Source organism: Meleagris gallopavo, chromosome 4, assembly GCF_905368555.1.
Source record: "Meleagris gallopavo chromosome 4, MGAL_WU_HG_1.1, whole genome shotgun sequence".
Lineage (NCBI taxonomy): Eukaryota > Metazoa > Chordata > Aves > Galliformes > Phasianidae > Meleagris > Meleagris gallopavo.
The window spans coordinates 1177990-1190298 of NC_139407.1; the positions used below are offsets into that span (position 1 = coordinate 1177990).

At 36.2% G+C, this 12309-nt stretch overlaps 1 protein-coding gene across 2 annotated transcripts in view; it reads left to right on the plus strand.

The window, feature by feature from the left end:
* Window positions 1-11973, plus strand: part of GUCY1A1 (guanylate cyclase 1 soluble subunit alpha 1) — a 32428-nt gene extending 20455 nt beyond the window's left edge. For both annotated transcript variants that reach the window (XM_085221985.1, XM_085221986.1), the window contains 7 exons: window positions 1107-1168; window positions 2362-2420; window positions 3446-4155; window positions 5301-5786; window positions 6299-6442; window positions 7920-8074; window positions 10942-11973. In XM_085221985.1, coding sequence (XP_085078111.1) covers window positions 1107-1168; window positions 2362-2420; window positions 3446-4155; window positions 5301-5786; window positions 6299-6442; window positions 7920-8074; window positions 10942-11143 — 1818 coding nt within the window. In that variant the 3' untranslated portion in view covers window positions 11144-11973. The remainder of the gene's footprint in view (window positions 1-1106; window positions 1169-2361; window positions 2421-3445; window positions 4156-5300; window positions 5787-6298; window positions 6443-7919; window positions 8075-10941) is intronic.
* Window positions 11974-12309: the final 336 nt, after the last annotated feature.

Here is a 12309-nt window from a genome sequence, read left to right on the forward strand (position 1 = left end):
TCTGGTCTAGTGGGAAGTGTCCCTATCTATAGCAGGGGGCTTGAAACCAGACTATCTTAAAGGTCCCTTCCAACCCAAACCATTTGTAGAATACATAGTCAGATTTCTTTTTTTACATATATATATAAGTGATTCTAGCATTGTCTCAAAGTCTTATAGTCCTGAAAAAGGAGATAATCTGAATCAAAGAATATTATATTGATTTGTAGTAGCTGCTTTTGAAGCTGTGCTACCTTTCGCTGTTTCAACCTTGACAATTTTGAAAATTGCCCTGAAAAAAAAAGGTATTATTTCGGGAAAAGTTAGTCATTACAACTTTTTAATATGTTTTGCTGAGTGTATAATGCAGAATGTAGATGATTTGTTTTTCTTCTTTTGTTGTGTCATTCTGTTTTGTTTTGTTTTGTTGGGTTCTATTTTTTTTTTGTCAGAATAAATTTTTCTTATTGATCTTAGTAGTTCTGAATTAAGGGATTGCTCTTTTTTAAGGGTAATGAGTTATGCTAGAAAGTCGAGTTAGTTAATTTTCAGCAGTATTATCTTTATTGTCATCTGACAATTTGGAGGTAAAGCACATCATTTTTTAGAACGCCTAACCACACTTGCACATCAAATAAGGGGCTTTAATTATAGGTTATAGTGGTACTGGAGCAATAGGTACTGGTACTGCATGGTAAGAGAAAGTTCTTGGATGTCAGGGGGAAATTCTTTACAGAGAGAGAGGTGAGGTGCTGGAACAGCTGCCCAGAGAGGCTGTGGATGCCCCGTCCATCCCTGGAGGTGTTCAAGGCCAGGTTGGACGGGACTCTGGGCAGCCTGATCTCGTGCCAGATCTGGAGGTTGGTGGCCCTGCCTGCGACAGGGGGGTTGGAACCTGATGATCCTTGGGGTCCCTTCCAACCCAAGCCATTCTATGATTATATGGAGCTTAAGGCATCAACATGATCTAAACCCCAAGCACAGAAACAACACACTCTTTCTAACTATACTATCTTGAAAAAATATGGCAGTCCCAAGGACAGCACAGTAATTCTTCTCTGTATAAAATGTTATGATTAAATTTTCAGCAATGATATTTAATCAATGTAGCTTTCTTTCTTTCTCAGTTTGAAAGACTAAATCTTGCACTTCAGAGAACGTTAGCAAAGCACAGGATAAAAGAAACCAGGTATGTATGTATAACAGACTTGCAACTAAACCATGCAGTAGAAATGTTTTGCAGAGTTCATAATGACTGGAGTGCTGGCTGGGAATCAGGACTTCTGGAATCTGTGTTCTGTTACCTTGTTAAATTGCTGCATGACATTTCATGCAATCTAAGTTGGCTTAATGGGCAAATTTAGCCATTTGTGCAGGGAAACATTGCTTAAAATAAGCAGATGTTCTGGGGGAACACTCAGACATAGATGGGAAAGATGGATATAGTTGTCTTATTTCACAATTGTATGGCCTTCTAATAATAAATAAACCACTGGTATTTCTAAGAGTCTGGGAAAAGAATTTTAAATTCAAATGATTATACAAAAAAAAAATTGTTTTCTAGTATGTGAATGCTTACATTCTTCATAGCTGCTCAGAAGTGTATTATAATTGCTGATTGGAATACTTTATTATGTATTGGAATATGGAGAATGAAGCAAAAAAAGTAGTATGCTATTCTGTATTCTGCATGTACATATGTTTAAGTTATTTCAAGTAAGGAAATTCAGATAATCTGTATCAAAGGCTCACAGCTTGTGCGAAGATTGATCTAAGCTACATCTCATCATTTTGTGTCTGACATTCAGTTGATATTTATCAACCTTAGAACTCATAGGGTTGCTGTTTTGTAACACAGAAATCAGGATCTCTACCAATTGACAAGTGATTTTAGAGTTGATTGGTATTTCCTATCAAAAACAAATGCTTTATTACCTCTCTTTAACTTAATGTAATTCCAAGAAATGCTTAAATATATACTCAAATTACACTATATATTTGTATATATATTATATATACAATATTTATTATTTGTGAATATGAAATACACTTACAACTGCAAGTAGCAAAATACAAATGAAACAAAAGATAAGGTTGTTGCAAAGAGGCTGTAATCAATGACACACTGCAGCATTTGGCCTCAATCCATAATCTGAATTCAGACAACTAAAATTTAAATTTATCACAAATGCACAGGATAATCTAAGAACCTACTAAGGCCCATTTTGAATGAGAAAAAAATCTACAACAAAACCTTCCTATTTGACTGGCAGAACTTAATCTTTACAGAGTAAATACAGAGTAAATAGTATTGCATACTATTTCTGTCCCATTTGTCCTGATTTTTCAGGAGTTTTATTTCTTTTTTTATGATCTTTGCAGAAAAACTGGTGATAGAGAAGATTTTGAAAAAATAATCAGTGATCATGCTATTGCAGCAGGTAATGCATTCTTGTTCAATAATACATGTATATTACATGTACAAATATTTATGTAAAATGAGATATGTACAAAATAATATATGCATATATAAATTGGGCTTGTTAAATAATTTCCTCCTCATGATGGCTGAAGTAATGCCAACATCACATAGAATGAACTGTTTCTGGGCAACTAACAGCCCAGAGTGTCAAAATTTGTCAAGTCTATGCTGACCCCCAACATGCAACATCTAGAGAGAGTTGAAAAGTATTTTTAGTAACATGTTATACTGGTGAGAAAATGTTTGATTCTTTACATCCTCTGAAGGATTCTAGTCAGTGGGATGAGAACTGCTTTAATTTGGAATATGGGAACTGGCTACATCTATAGTAGCCAGTACTTATTGAAGTTAGTAAATTAACATTTCCACGAAGTGAAGCATCGTCCTCTGTAACCTTAAACAGTAAAGCTGATCATGTGGCAGATAACCCTTGTCAAAAAGATTCCTGTGGAGCTAGCTGTGGAGCTAGGATGTTCCCAGCAATCAGTTTGCATTCAGCTATCCTTTTAAAATCAGTTTACTGTGAAGATGTGAGCTGTTCTGTGCTGCCTGGTCTCAGAGCCCTGGAATATTCCTAGAGGCATTTGAATTACTGGATTTGGCACGGTATGTATATCTGCACAGATCTGATTTTATTCTTACTTTTTTATTATTTTTATTTTTAATTATTATTTTATTTCTTTATATCAAGCTAAAGCAATTGGTTTAAGTCCCGTGCCCAAATGTGCATTCATTTTGTCTACACTCTGACCACAGCACAATGGATCGTTCCAGACTGCAGCCCATCTCTCCATGTTTTTCAGGCACCAGATAGAACAACCTTAGTCGGTCACAGCAGGACTCCTAAGTGAGAAGGCCCTCAGTTGTCTGTGCTGGAGCAGTGAAGGATATTGCTGATTTCATTAGGTTTAGGACGAAAAAATTAGAGGCTAGCCTGAGATTGCATGATGAGTATAGCTCTGATTTAAATGTAATTCCATGCAGGTGTTCCTGTGGAGTCTCTACGAGAATCTCTTGGTGAAGAGCTGTTCAAAATATGCTATGAAGAGGATGAACACATATTGGGGGTTATTGGAGGAACCCTTAAGGACTTCTTGAACAGTTTCACTACTCTGCTGAAGCAAAGTAGCCACAGTCAGGAAGCAGGAAAAAAGGACAGACTTGAAGAAGTTTCCATATTATGCCTGGAGAAAGATCAGGACTTCTTAAACGTGTATTATTTCTTTCCCAAGAAAATCACAAGTCTTATTCTATCTGGCATTATTAAAGCAGCAGCTCATATTTTGTATGAAACTGAGGTGGAAGTCATGCTCATGCCTCCTTGTTTCCATAATGACTGCACCGAGTTTGTCAATCAGCCCTATTTGCTGTACTCTATACAAGTCAAAAGTGCAAAACCTTCTTTATCTCCATGTAAACCGCAGTCTTCACTTGTGATTCCTGCCTCTGTGTTCTGTAAGATTTTCCCGTTTCATTTTATGTTTGACAAGGATATGTCTGTTCTACAAGTTGGAAATGGGATAAGAAGACTTTTGACCAGAAGAGAATTTCAAGCTAAGCCTAATTTTGAAGAATATTTTGAAATTCTTACCCCTAAAATAAGCTGCACATTTAGTGGAATAATGACAATGTTAAATATGCAGTTTACAGTACGAGTGAGAAGATGGGACAATACTGATCTGAAGTCATCTATGGTAAGAGTCCTTTTATAATCTTTACTTCAGTGATGAATTTGTTTTCTTCTTTGGAGACATGCAAGATAGGTAGAGTTAAAATAGCCATAAAACAAAATAATGTTGTATTTTACATCACTTATCTTTCAACCTCTAATACAACTTAATAATGATGATCTATTATGAGGACAATGTAAGGTAATTCAGATTTTGAAACCAACATTCACTGAAAATTCTCTTGAACCACTACACAAATGGGATTTGACTGTTAACTTGATTTTGAAAGAGTCATTGGAAATACAGAGATAAACTAATAAATTAAGCTAAAGCCAGTGGCATGCCATGTTGCTGAGGGTAAGAGCATCACCAACACAAAAAATGGGACAGTGGGAGTTCTACCAAAGCTTGAATTAGATGCAAACAGCAGCTTTTGAATTTGAGGAAGGGAGTTTCTTGTGTTAATTCAGTCTTTGTTATCTTTTGTACTTTGCATCTTTTATAGTCATATATCTTAACTGGTGCAATTGCTACCACAAAAAAAAAAAAAAAGGTGATTCAAAGCAACATGAAGGAGACCTCCTCAGCACCTTCCACATTGCACAAGCGAATAGGGGAAGAACACAAAAACAGCATTTCACACAAAGTATATTGATTTTTTAGATCATGAAAATGAGTTATTTCTGGTATTTCTGCTTTTCAATTTCGAGTCTCAGTGAGTACTTTAATAAAACTTTAATAAAACACAAAGCACATTTTCTCATTTTATCTTACAGAGAGAGTTGTGCATGACTCAAACAGTATAGTTCTTATCAGAAATCTATTGGCCACTCAAATCAATAGCAATTTATTGGTGGCTAAAAATGCACAACATTCTTCTTTTGATTTTTGTTTGATCCCTAAGACAAAATTGATACTTACCAATACCACATTAGTGTTTTATCCTTAAGCTGTTTTACCTTTTGCACCAGAAGTCTAAGGTAAAATAAACTGAACTTATTATTTAGCCCTATGATTTAGCATTCCATGTTTTATCTCCAACAAATAGAAGAAAATGTGAGAATTGTGGGTCAGTTCAATTCTCCTGTGGTTCAGCAAAATATGTTTCTTGTTTCTAAATACTTGCCTTGCATGGTGTGCATGAATTCTTGTTTCTTTAACTGTTTCAGGTAATGGATCTCAAAGGCCAAATGATCTATATTCTTGAATCCAGTGCAATCCTATTCTTGGGATCTCCATGTGTGGATAGGCTAGAAGATTTTACAGGACGTGGATTATATCTTTCAGATATTCCTATTCACAATGCACTGAGAGATGTTGTTCTGATTGGAGAGCAAGCCAGAGCTCAGGATGGACTGAAGAAGAGGTTAGGAAAGCTGAAAGCAACCCTTGAACAGGCCCATCAAGCACTTGAAGAGGAAAAGAAGAAGACCGTAGATCTTCTGTTTTCTATTTTTCCTGGAGAAGTTGCTCAGCAGCTGTGGCAAGGACAAGTGGTGCAAGCCAAGAAGTTTAATAATGTCACAATGCTTTTCTCTGATATTGTTGGATTCACTGCCATCTGTTCCCAGTGCTCACCTATGCAGGTTATAACCATGCTTAATGAGCTTTATACTCGCTTTGATTACCAATGTGGAGAGTTAGATGTCTACAAGGTACAACATTTTTTGCTTGTATGTGGGGCTGTGGGGCAGGAAAGGAAATAAAGACAAAATGGGACAGAGAATAATAGAAGTCCAAAAATATTTTGCCTAAAACCTTCATTATAAGAAAAAAATATTAAGATCAATCATAAAACAAAAACAAAAGTAGATCAACAGAATGAGCAATATATGCAGCCAAGCGAGAAATACATCAAAACCTAAGAGGTCATTTCTAAAATGGATTTCAGTTACAGTGCTAAGAATCTGGGGTAAATCAATGTGTTTAATGTAACTACAGGTGTCTGACAGTAGGAGAGCAAGGAAAAGTATTCTAGTGTCGTGCCCAGCAATAAATACTAGCTGTGCACTGTTGCCTTTTGAAGGATACCACAGGATTTATTCAAGACTTAAATAATTTAGCAGGACAAATAGGATTCAGTCAATAGGGAGGTAGCATATTGAAGCCACAGACTATTCTTTTATATGACTATTGTAATACTAAAGAACAAATGTGCCTGTTTTAGGTTGAGACTATTGGAGATGCCTACTGTGTTGCTGGAGGTTTACACAAAGAAAGTGAAACCCATGCTGTCCAAATAGCATTGATGGCCCTGAAGATGATGGAGCTGTCAGATGAGGTGGTGTCTCCCCATGGGGAGCCTATCAAGGTCATATATTTTATTTTATAATATTTTATATGGTAAAAAGGAAAATTTTGATTGCCTAGTTGGTCTGGGGGTATTTGTTTCAAGGAAAATTTGCATTAACTCAGACAAGTTGGGGAATCAAATGTGTATAGGTGGAGAGGCTGACTACTTTATTTCTATGAATATGAATGTTGTGGAGAAATAAAGATGAAGCAGAGGTCTTAAAATCAACCCAGTTCCTGCTAAATTAATGGGACCACACTGATACGCTGCTGTTTTTGTCTCCTTAGCAATCAATTTTATTATTTTCTAATTAGGAGACTAATCCTCTTTCAAAATAAGAACCTAGGAGAACATGGAAGTATTCTCAGGCAGCAGTCACTAACACGAATCATCAAAGACATGCTCTAATTGCAGTAATCCACACATCTTTAAATGATTCTGTTGCTGGTCACCATAAGAATGGTGCCAATGCTGGCGAGGCCACTGTCAGTTTCAGTGGTAGTGACATTTATGGCCTCCTTTCCGTGGAGACATGAGCAGCTACTGAACTTTCCACCTGGAATGTGGTCTTGTTATTTTTAATACAGGTGTCTTGATTAATTATGTCTTGCACTTGCTTATTTTTAATATTTGCCTGGTCATTTGCCCCATTAGAAAAGGAGCTTCGGGCTTCTTTGATTGTGTTTTAAGGAATATTTGTATTCTAAGACCAAGAAAATGTTTTTTTACAAGGATTACAGGCTCTACATTTATCACAGAGAACAGCAGTATTAAAAATGATGGAAATAAATACCGTTATATTTGTGTTTCACAATATCACATTAAATTATGCCTGAAAATATGGAAACATATCTATGACAGTATTACAACATGTTTATAATTTCCATGCAAATGCTACTTGTGTAGTTTTGAATGATGAATGTTATTACATTCTAAAAGTAATTTTAAAATAGGAAGAAAAAATAAATTCTAGAAGCTTCTCCGTAGAAAGCAGCACCAACTAAACAAAACTCAAAATTCAAACTATGAATTGCAAAGAGGAGGTATCAAAATGTTTCCACTGCTGAAGAGCATATACATATTTTCTTCACTGTTCCCTAGGACTTGTCTTCTGACCTTAACAGCAAAGCAATTACAATTTCAATTTAGTAACTTTCATCAGTCTAACATTGTGCCATGCAGTCCCTCCTAGGAAAATATTTAAGTGTCATAGTAACTCCTGATGGTGTTTTTAGATGAATATACTGCCAGAAAGACCAACTTTATCTCAGTCATGTCAGATGAAGAGTGATTTACTATGCAAAGCAAGATATACTTGGGCTACTTTCCAATCTACAAGCAGTAATGACCAGAATACAGACATATTAAGTAGACTGTACTAACTCAGTTTATATTAGCAGCTCAGTTTTATTTTGTAATAAAGAAAGAATTTTTAAAACTTCAACCATTTCATTTGTCTTACCTAATTACGACGTTTTCTGCCTTTTATTTAAAGATGCGTATTGGCCTTCATTCTGGATCTGTTTTTGCTGGAGTTGTTGGAGTTAAAATGCCTCGTTATTGTCTCTTTGGAAATAACGTAACCCTTGCCAACAAGTTTGAATCTTGCAGTGTACCTCGAAAAATAAATGTCAGCCCAACAACTTACAGGTACAGTGCTTCACAGTGTGCATCAGTAAAATTTCCACTTGAAGTAGTTAATGTAAAAGTTGTTCATTATCTTGTTATTTTTCCCTGCTTTCTTTTTACTCTTTTTATCTGACTGCTCGTGATTGCACAATAGTTATTTTTATTCAGAACGCAATCATAAGCAGCAACAGAGTGAAATGGAACAGCTTACATTTATTTTTCAGATGTTATGATTAAAATAAATGGAGGACCTGAGGCAGTTTTGCTTCTTGCTCTGAAGCTATATACCTCTTGCCTTTTTTTGCCTCTCATAAAATTGGCTTTTGTCTGAGGGAGGTGGCTTTCACTGATGTGCAGAAATCAAACTCTATAACCACAGAGTTATAAAGCAGGTGTGTTTTATCAGCGCTGCGCACACGCCAGATGCAGGTGGGTAATCCCTCCAAGCCTGCATACCAGAGGGCAAGAAAAGCACATACTTAAAGAACAAGCTGCATACGTATGCATTAGATTTCCAAGAAAAGGTTGGGTTATTACAATGAGTCCCCAAAATGATTGACATTTCTCCCCGCCCCGAGTCTCAGTTCTTTTACACACACGTGGTGTCTCTCGGTGCTCCTCTGGTGGTCTTTTGATGAAGGCTGCACATCTTTCTCGCTGTATGCTCTTTGACCCGGGTCAGGTTGGAGAACGTTTGACTCGCTCTGGTTGGTCATCTTATCAGCTACAACTCAGTCCACCAATCCGCTGCTTCTCCGTTAATTTGTGGTTTCCCTGTCTGAGCCTGCTACCTTGCATTCCAGAGATAGGATAGCAAACAATGTTATTTGGAGAAACAGGAGACCCGCTGTCTGTGCCAACTGTCTAAGTCTGTAGAAAAGCATCTGGTATCGGGGGCCAAAACCTGTCTAATGAAGGTCAGAACTGCAGCTGCCGATTCAGCACCCCACGAAGGCACCTAACCTATTTTCCTTAATTCCTGGATGCCAAACTTATGCAGATGCACTTGAAAATAACATCCTAATCAAACAATAGTTAAGCATCACTGTACACATCCCCATTCTCTTTTGATTAAGGAAGAGGAATGAATAGGTTGCAGCGAATCAACCATGATAGTGTTTATTTCATGCATGTCTTGATCCCAGCTCAGTTTGGACCTCTTAGTGTGGAACCTAGGCTGTACTATTTATTATTCACTCAGATCATTTTTAGTAAAGGATATTTGGTTTCATGCAGATAGTTAGCAGGCTCTCCCATGGGAAATATATCATCTTTCCTTTGTCCTCTTAGCCTAATATTCCCTTTGTATTATATCTCTAGTTATACTTAAAATTACCTTGCAAATACGTCCGTGGCCAAGTTATACTGTCTTTTATGTTCCAGACAAAACATTAAAAACCTTTTTTAAATTTGGTGGTAACAACTGTCTGAGGTCCAGGTAAAGATCTGAGTTTTATGCCACAAAACTCATACAGTTTATTGTTTCTTCCAGAGTAGCCGAAAATTTTAAATATGAACTACAGAGAATGAATTCACTAGTAGGAAGTGATAGTGCTGGATGAGTATAACAACCAGAAATATGGATATAAATTATTTTTTTCATTTTAGAAAGATTTTAGAGACAGCAGTACCATTTTTTGGGGGTGCAGAAACAGGAGTAATTGAAATAATCTGCTACATTCAGAACCGTAGCCTGGACAGCTGGCTGTACTCAGCTTCTACTTGGAGCTGTGTATCTGATGTTGTGTCAGGACTGTGTGGCCAGTGTCAGAGAAGTTGGCATAGGATATTCTGAAATCCCCTGCGGCAGTACTGTGTGACTTAGAGGGAGCAAAGCTAAAGATTACCTTCTGCAGGTGAAGGCAGATGTATCAGAGCACACATAAGTAACTTGGGTTTGGATCATGCAGTCTAAACAGAGACATAGCATCATCATCTCCAGTGCTTAGCTGAGTCAAAAGAACTGTAGTGGCCAGTAATGACTTTTTCCATGTCCACGTGGCAAATCATTCTGAATCAGATTGGATATGGTCTTTTCTTAAAATCACTATACAGTTCTTTCACACAAAACTTGTTTATATTCTGAGGCGTAAGAGGCTCTCTGTTTGCCTGCTTATTCATCTCAAGACAACATCTCAAATAAGTAAACTGTTGAAAGAAAAAAAAACAAACTCACACCATAATTATTTGGATGCCTAGAAAACAGGCAATGGAGTTGAAGGGTAAACTATAGTTATTATTGCCACTGCATGCTTTTTCACCTGAGTGAATGATGCAAGAACAGTCTTTGTGTTTAATATTTTTACATTAAGACCCATTCATACGGATTTATATACACACTATGGCATCTTGCACAACTCCTATCTGTAGCAGTATTTATTTGGAACCTTAGGTACCAGTCGTCAATATTTATCCCTGAAGAACAGCCATCTATGTTTCAGATATTGAAGACCATTAGGTTTTGTGGAAAAAATTCCTAGAATTGGCAGGAGGATCTGAATAGCTTAGTTAATAATCTTGTCAGTATTTCATTAGTTTAACATTAATTGTGCTGCCGTTTTCACATGCTAATTTGAATTAGCTCTCATTTTTGAACTAACTAAATCATTTTTGCAAGAACTTACAACAAATACAGCACCTATATTCAAAACACTGACAAGACAAAAAAGAGAGGTAATATTCCTGCTTGTACTGGTGCCTGACTTAATGAGTTATCAAGATTACCAAATAAATAGTTTTTTTAAACTTTTCAGTAAAAAACATAAATACTAAAGTAAATTTTGACCTGTTTTATAAAGAGTTCATGAAGAATTATGGACTGTATTTGTATATAGTAACAATTAGTGATTGATTCCCTTTTAACCAAGGCAATTCATTTCTTGTTACAGATTATTAAAGGAATATCCAGGTTTTGTATTTACACCACGCTCAAGAGAAGAACTCCCTCCAAATTTTCCCAGTGATATCCCTGGAATTTGCTATTTTCTGGATGCTTATATTCAAGGAACAAGCTCACAGACTTGGTTTCAAAAGGAAGATCTGGGAGATGGCAATGCCAATTTTTTGGGTGAGGAAACAGGAATAGACTAAATCATCTACTACATTCAAACATATAGAATAAATGTATAAATATTCTGTTTTTTGTTTTTTGTTTTTTTGTATAAATTGAAAATTTTAAAAAATATATGAAACATGAAAGCACTTTAGATTGAGAAAACCTGAAAGCCAGTATTAAAATTTCAGGAAGTATGTAACTGACTCCTTTATGTTTTTCCTTTGTATAAGGAATGTAGTCACTAAAATAATATTGCAACTTCACTGTTTAAAATGCCACTGAAAAGTACGTGTTCCCTGTGATAATTTGTGAGTGCTACATAATAATCCTCTCAGTTCTTTCTGCACTGAGAATTCTAGGTGTATTGTGTATGCAGTGTCAGGAAGTGTAATGTGCAAGTGATGCAGCCACATGCAGTGTTGTGAGCTGGTGCTTATCAATGACCGTTAAAAGTTTATTTTATTAGTGATTCCATAAGAAAAATTGTCTTAAAAATATCATCACTGCTACCACATACTCCTTCAAGAACATCCTTTGGGCTCCATCTGTACAGCTGCTGACCATCTCTAACACTTGCTGAAGTCAGTGTGTTGAGTGTGCTCAGCATCTTCTGGATAGGGCTGATAATTGTAGCTAATACACATATACATAGAAGAGTTTCCTGCTTACTGTTTCCTGAACTTTCTTCTGTGTATAAAATGAATATAGATTCTGTATAATCATTGTATAATCACGTCCTAAAGTTTCTGTAATCATCAAACAGTATTTTAGTTCTTGGGGTTTTTAAAACACTTTATAAAAATATCAACTTGCTGTTATGTATTAGAGCAATAAATGTTTTTCTTTGTTGTTGTTGTCATTTAAATTTGAAATATTTTAAAAAGAGTGTCATAAAATGTGCTTTGGAGCGTTTACTTAGATAAGAAATTCCAGTCAGACCATATGACATGGAACAAAAGTACACTGGTTTAAAGCCATGGTCTTTATTCAAGGACAGCAAGGGGGATACGACACGTTACGTGAAACACATAAGCTACACTCACTTTAAAGACGTAAGGAGGACCTACAGAATTATCTCAACAACTCTTGAAGGGCTCTCAAGGGTCTGCCTCTGGAAAAGGGCAAAATACAGTTACAGAGTCCTGAGCTTAGCATTCTCTGTAACTAGCAGATTCATCTGCACAGAAATTTCTCTGTGCTG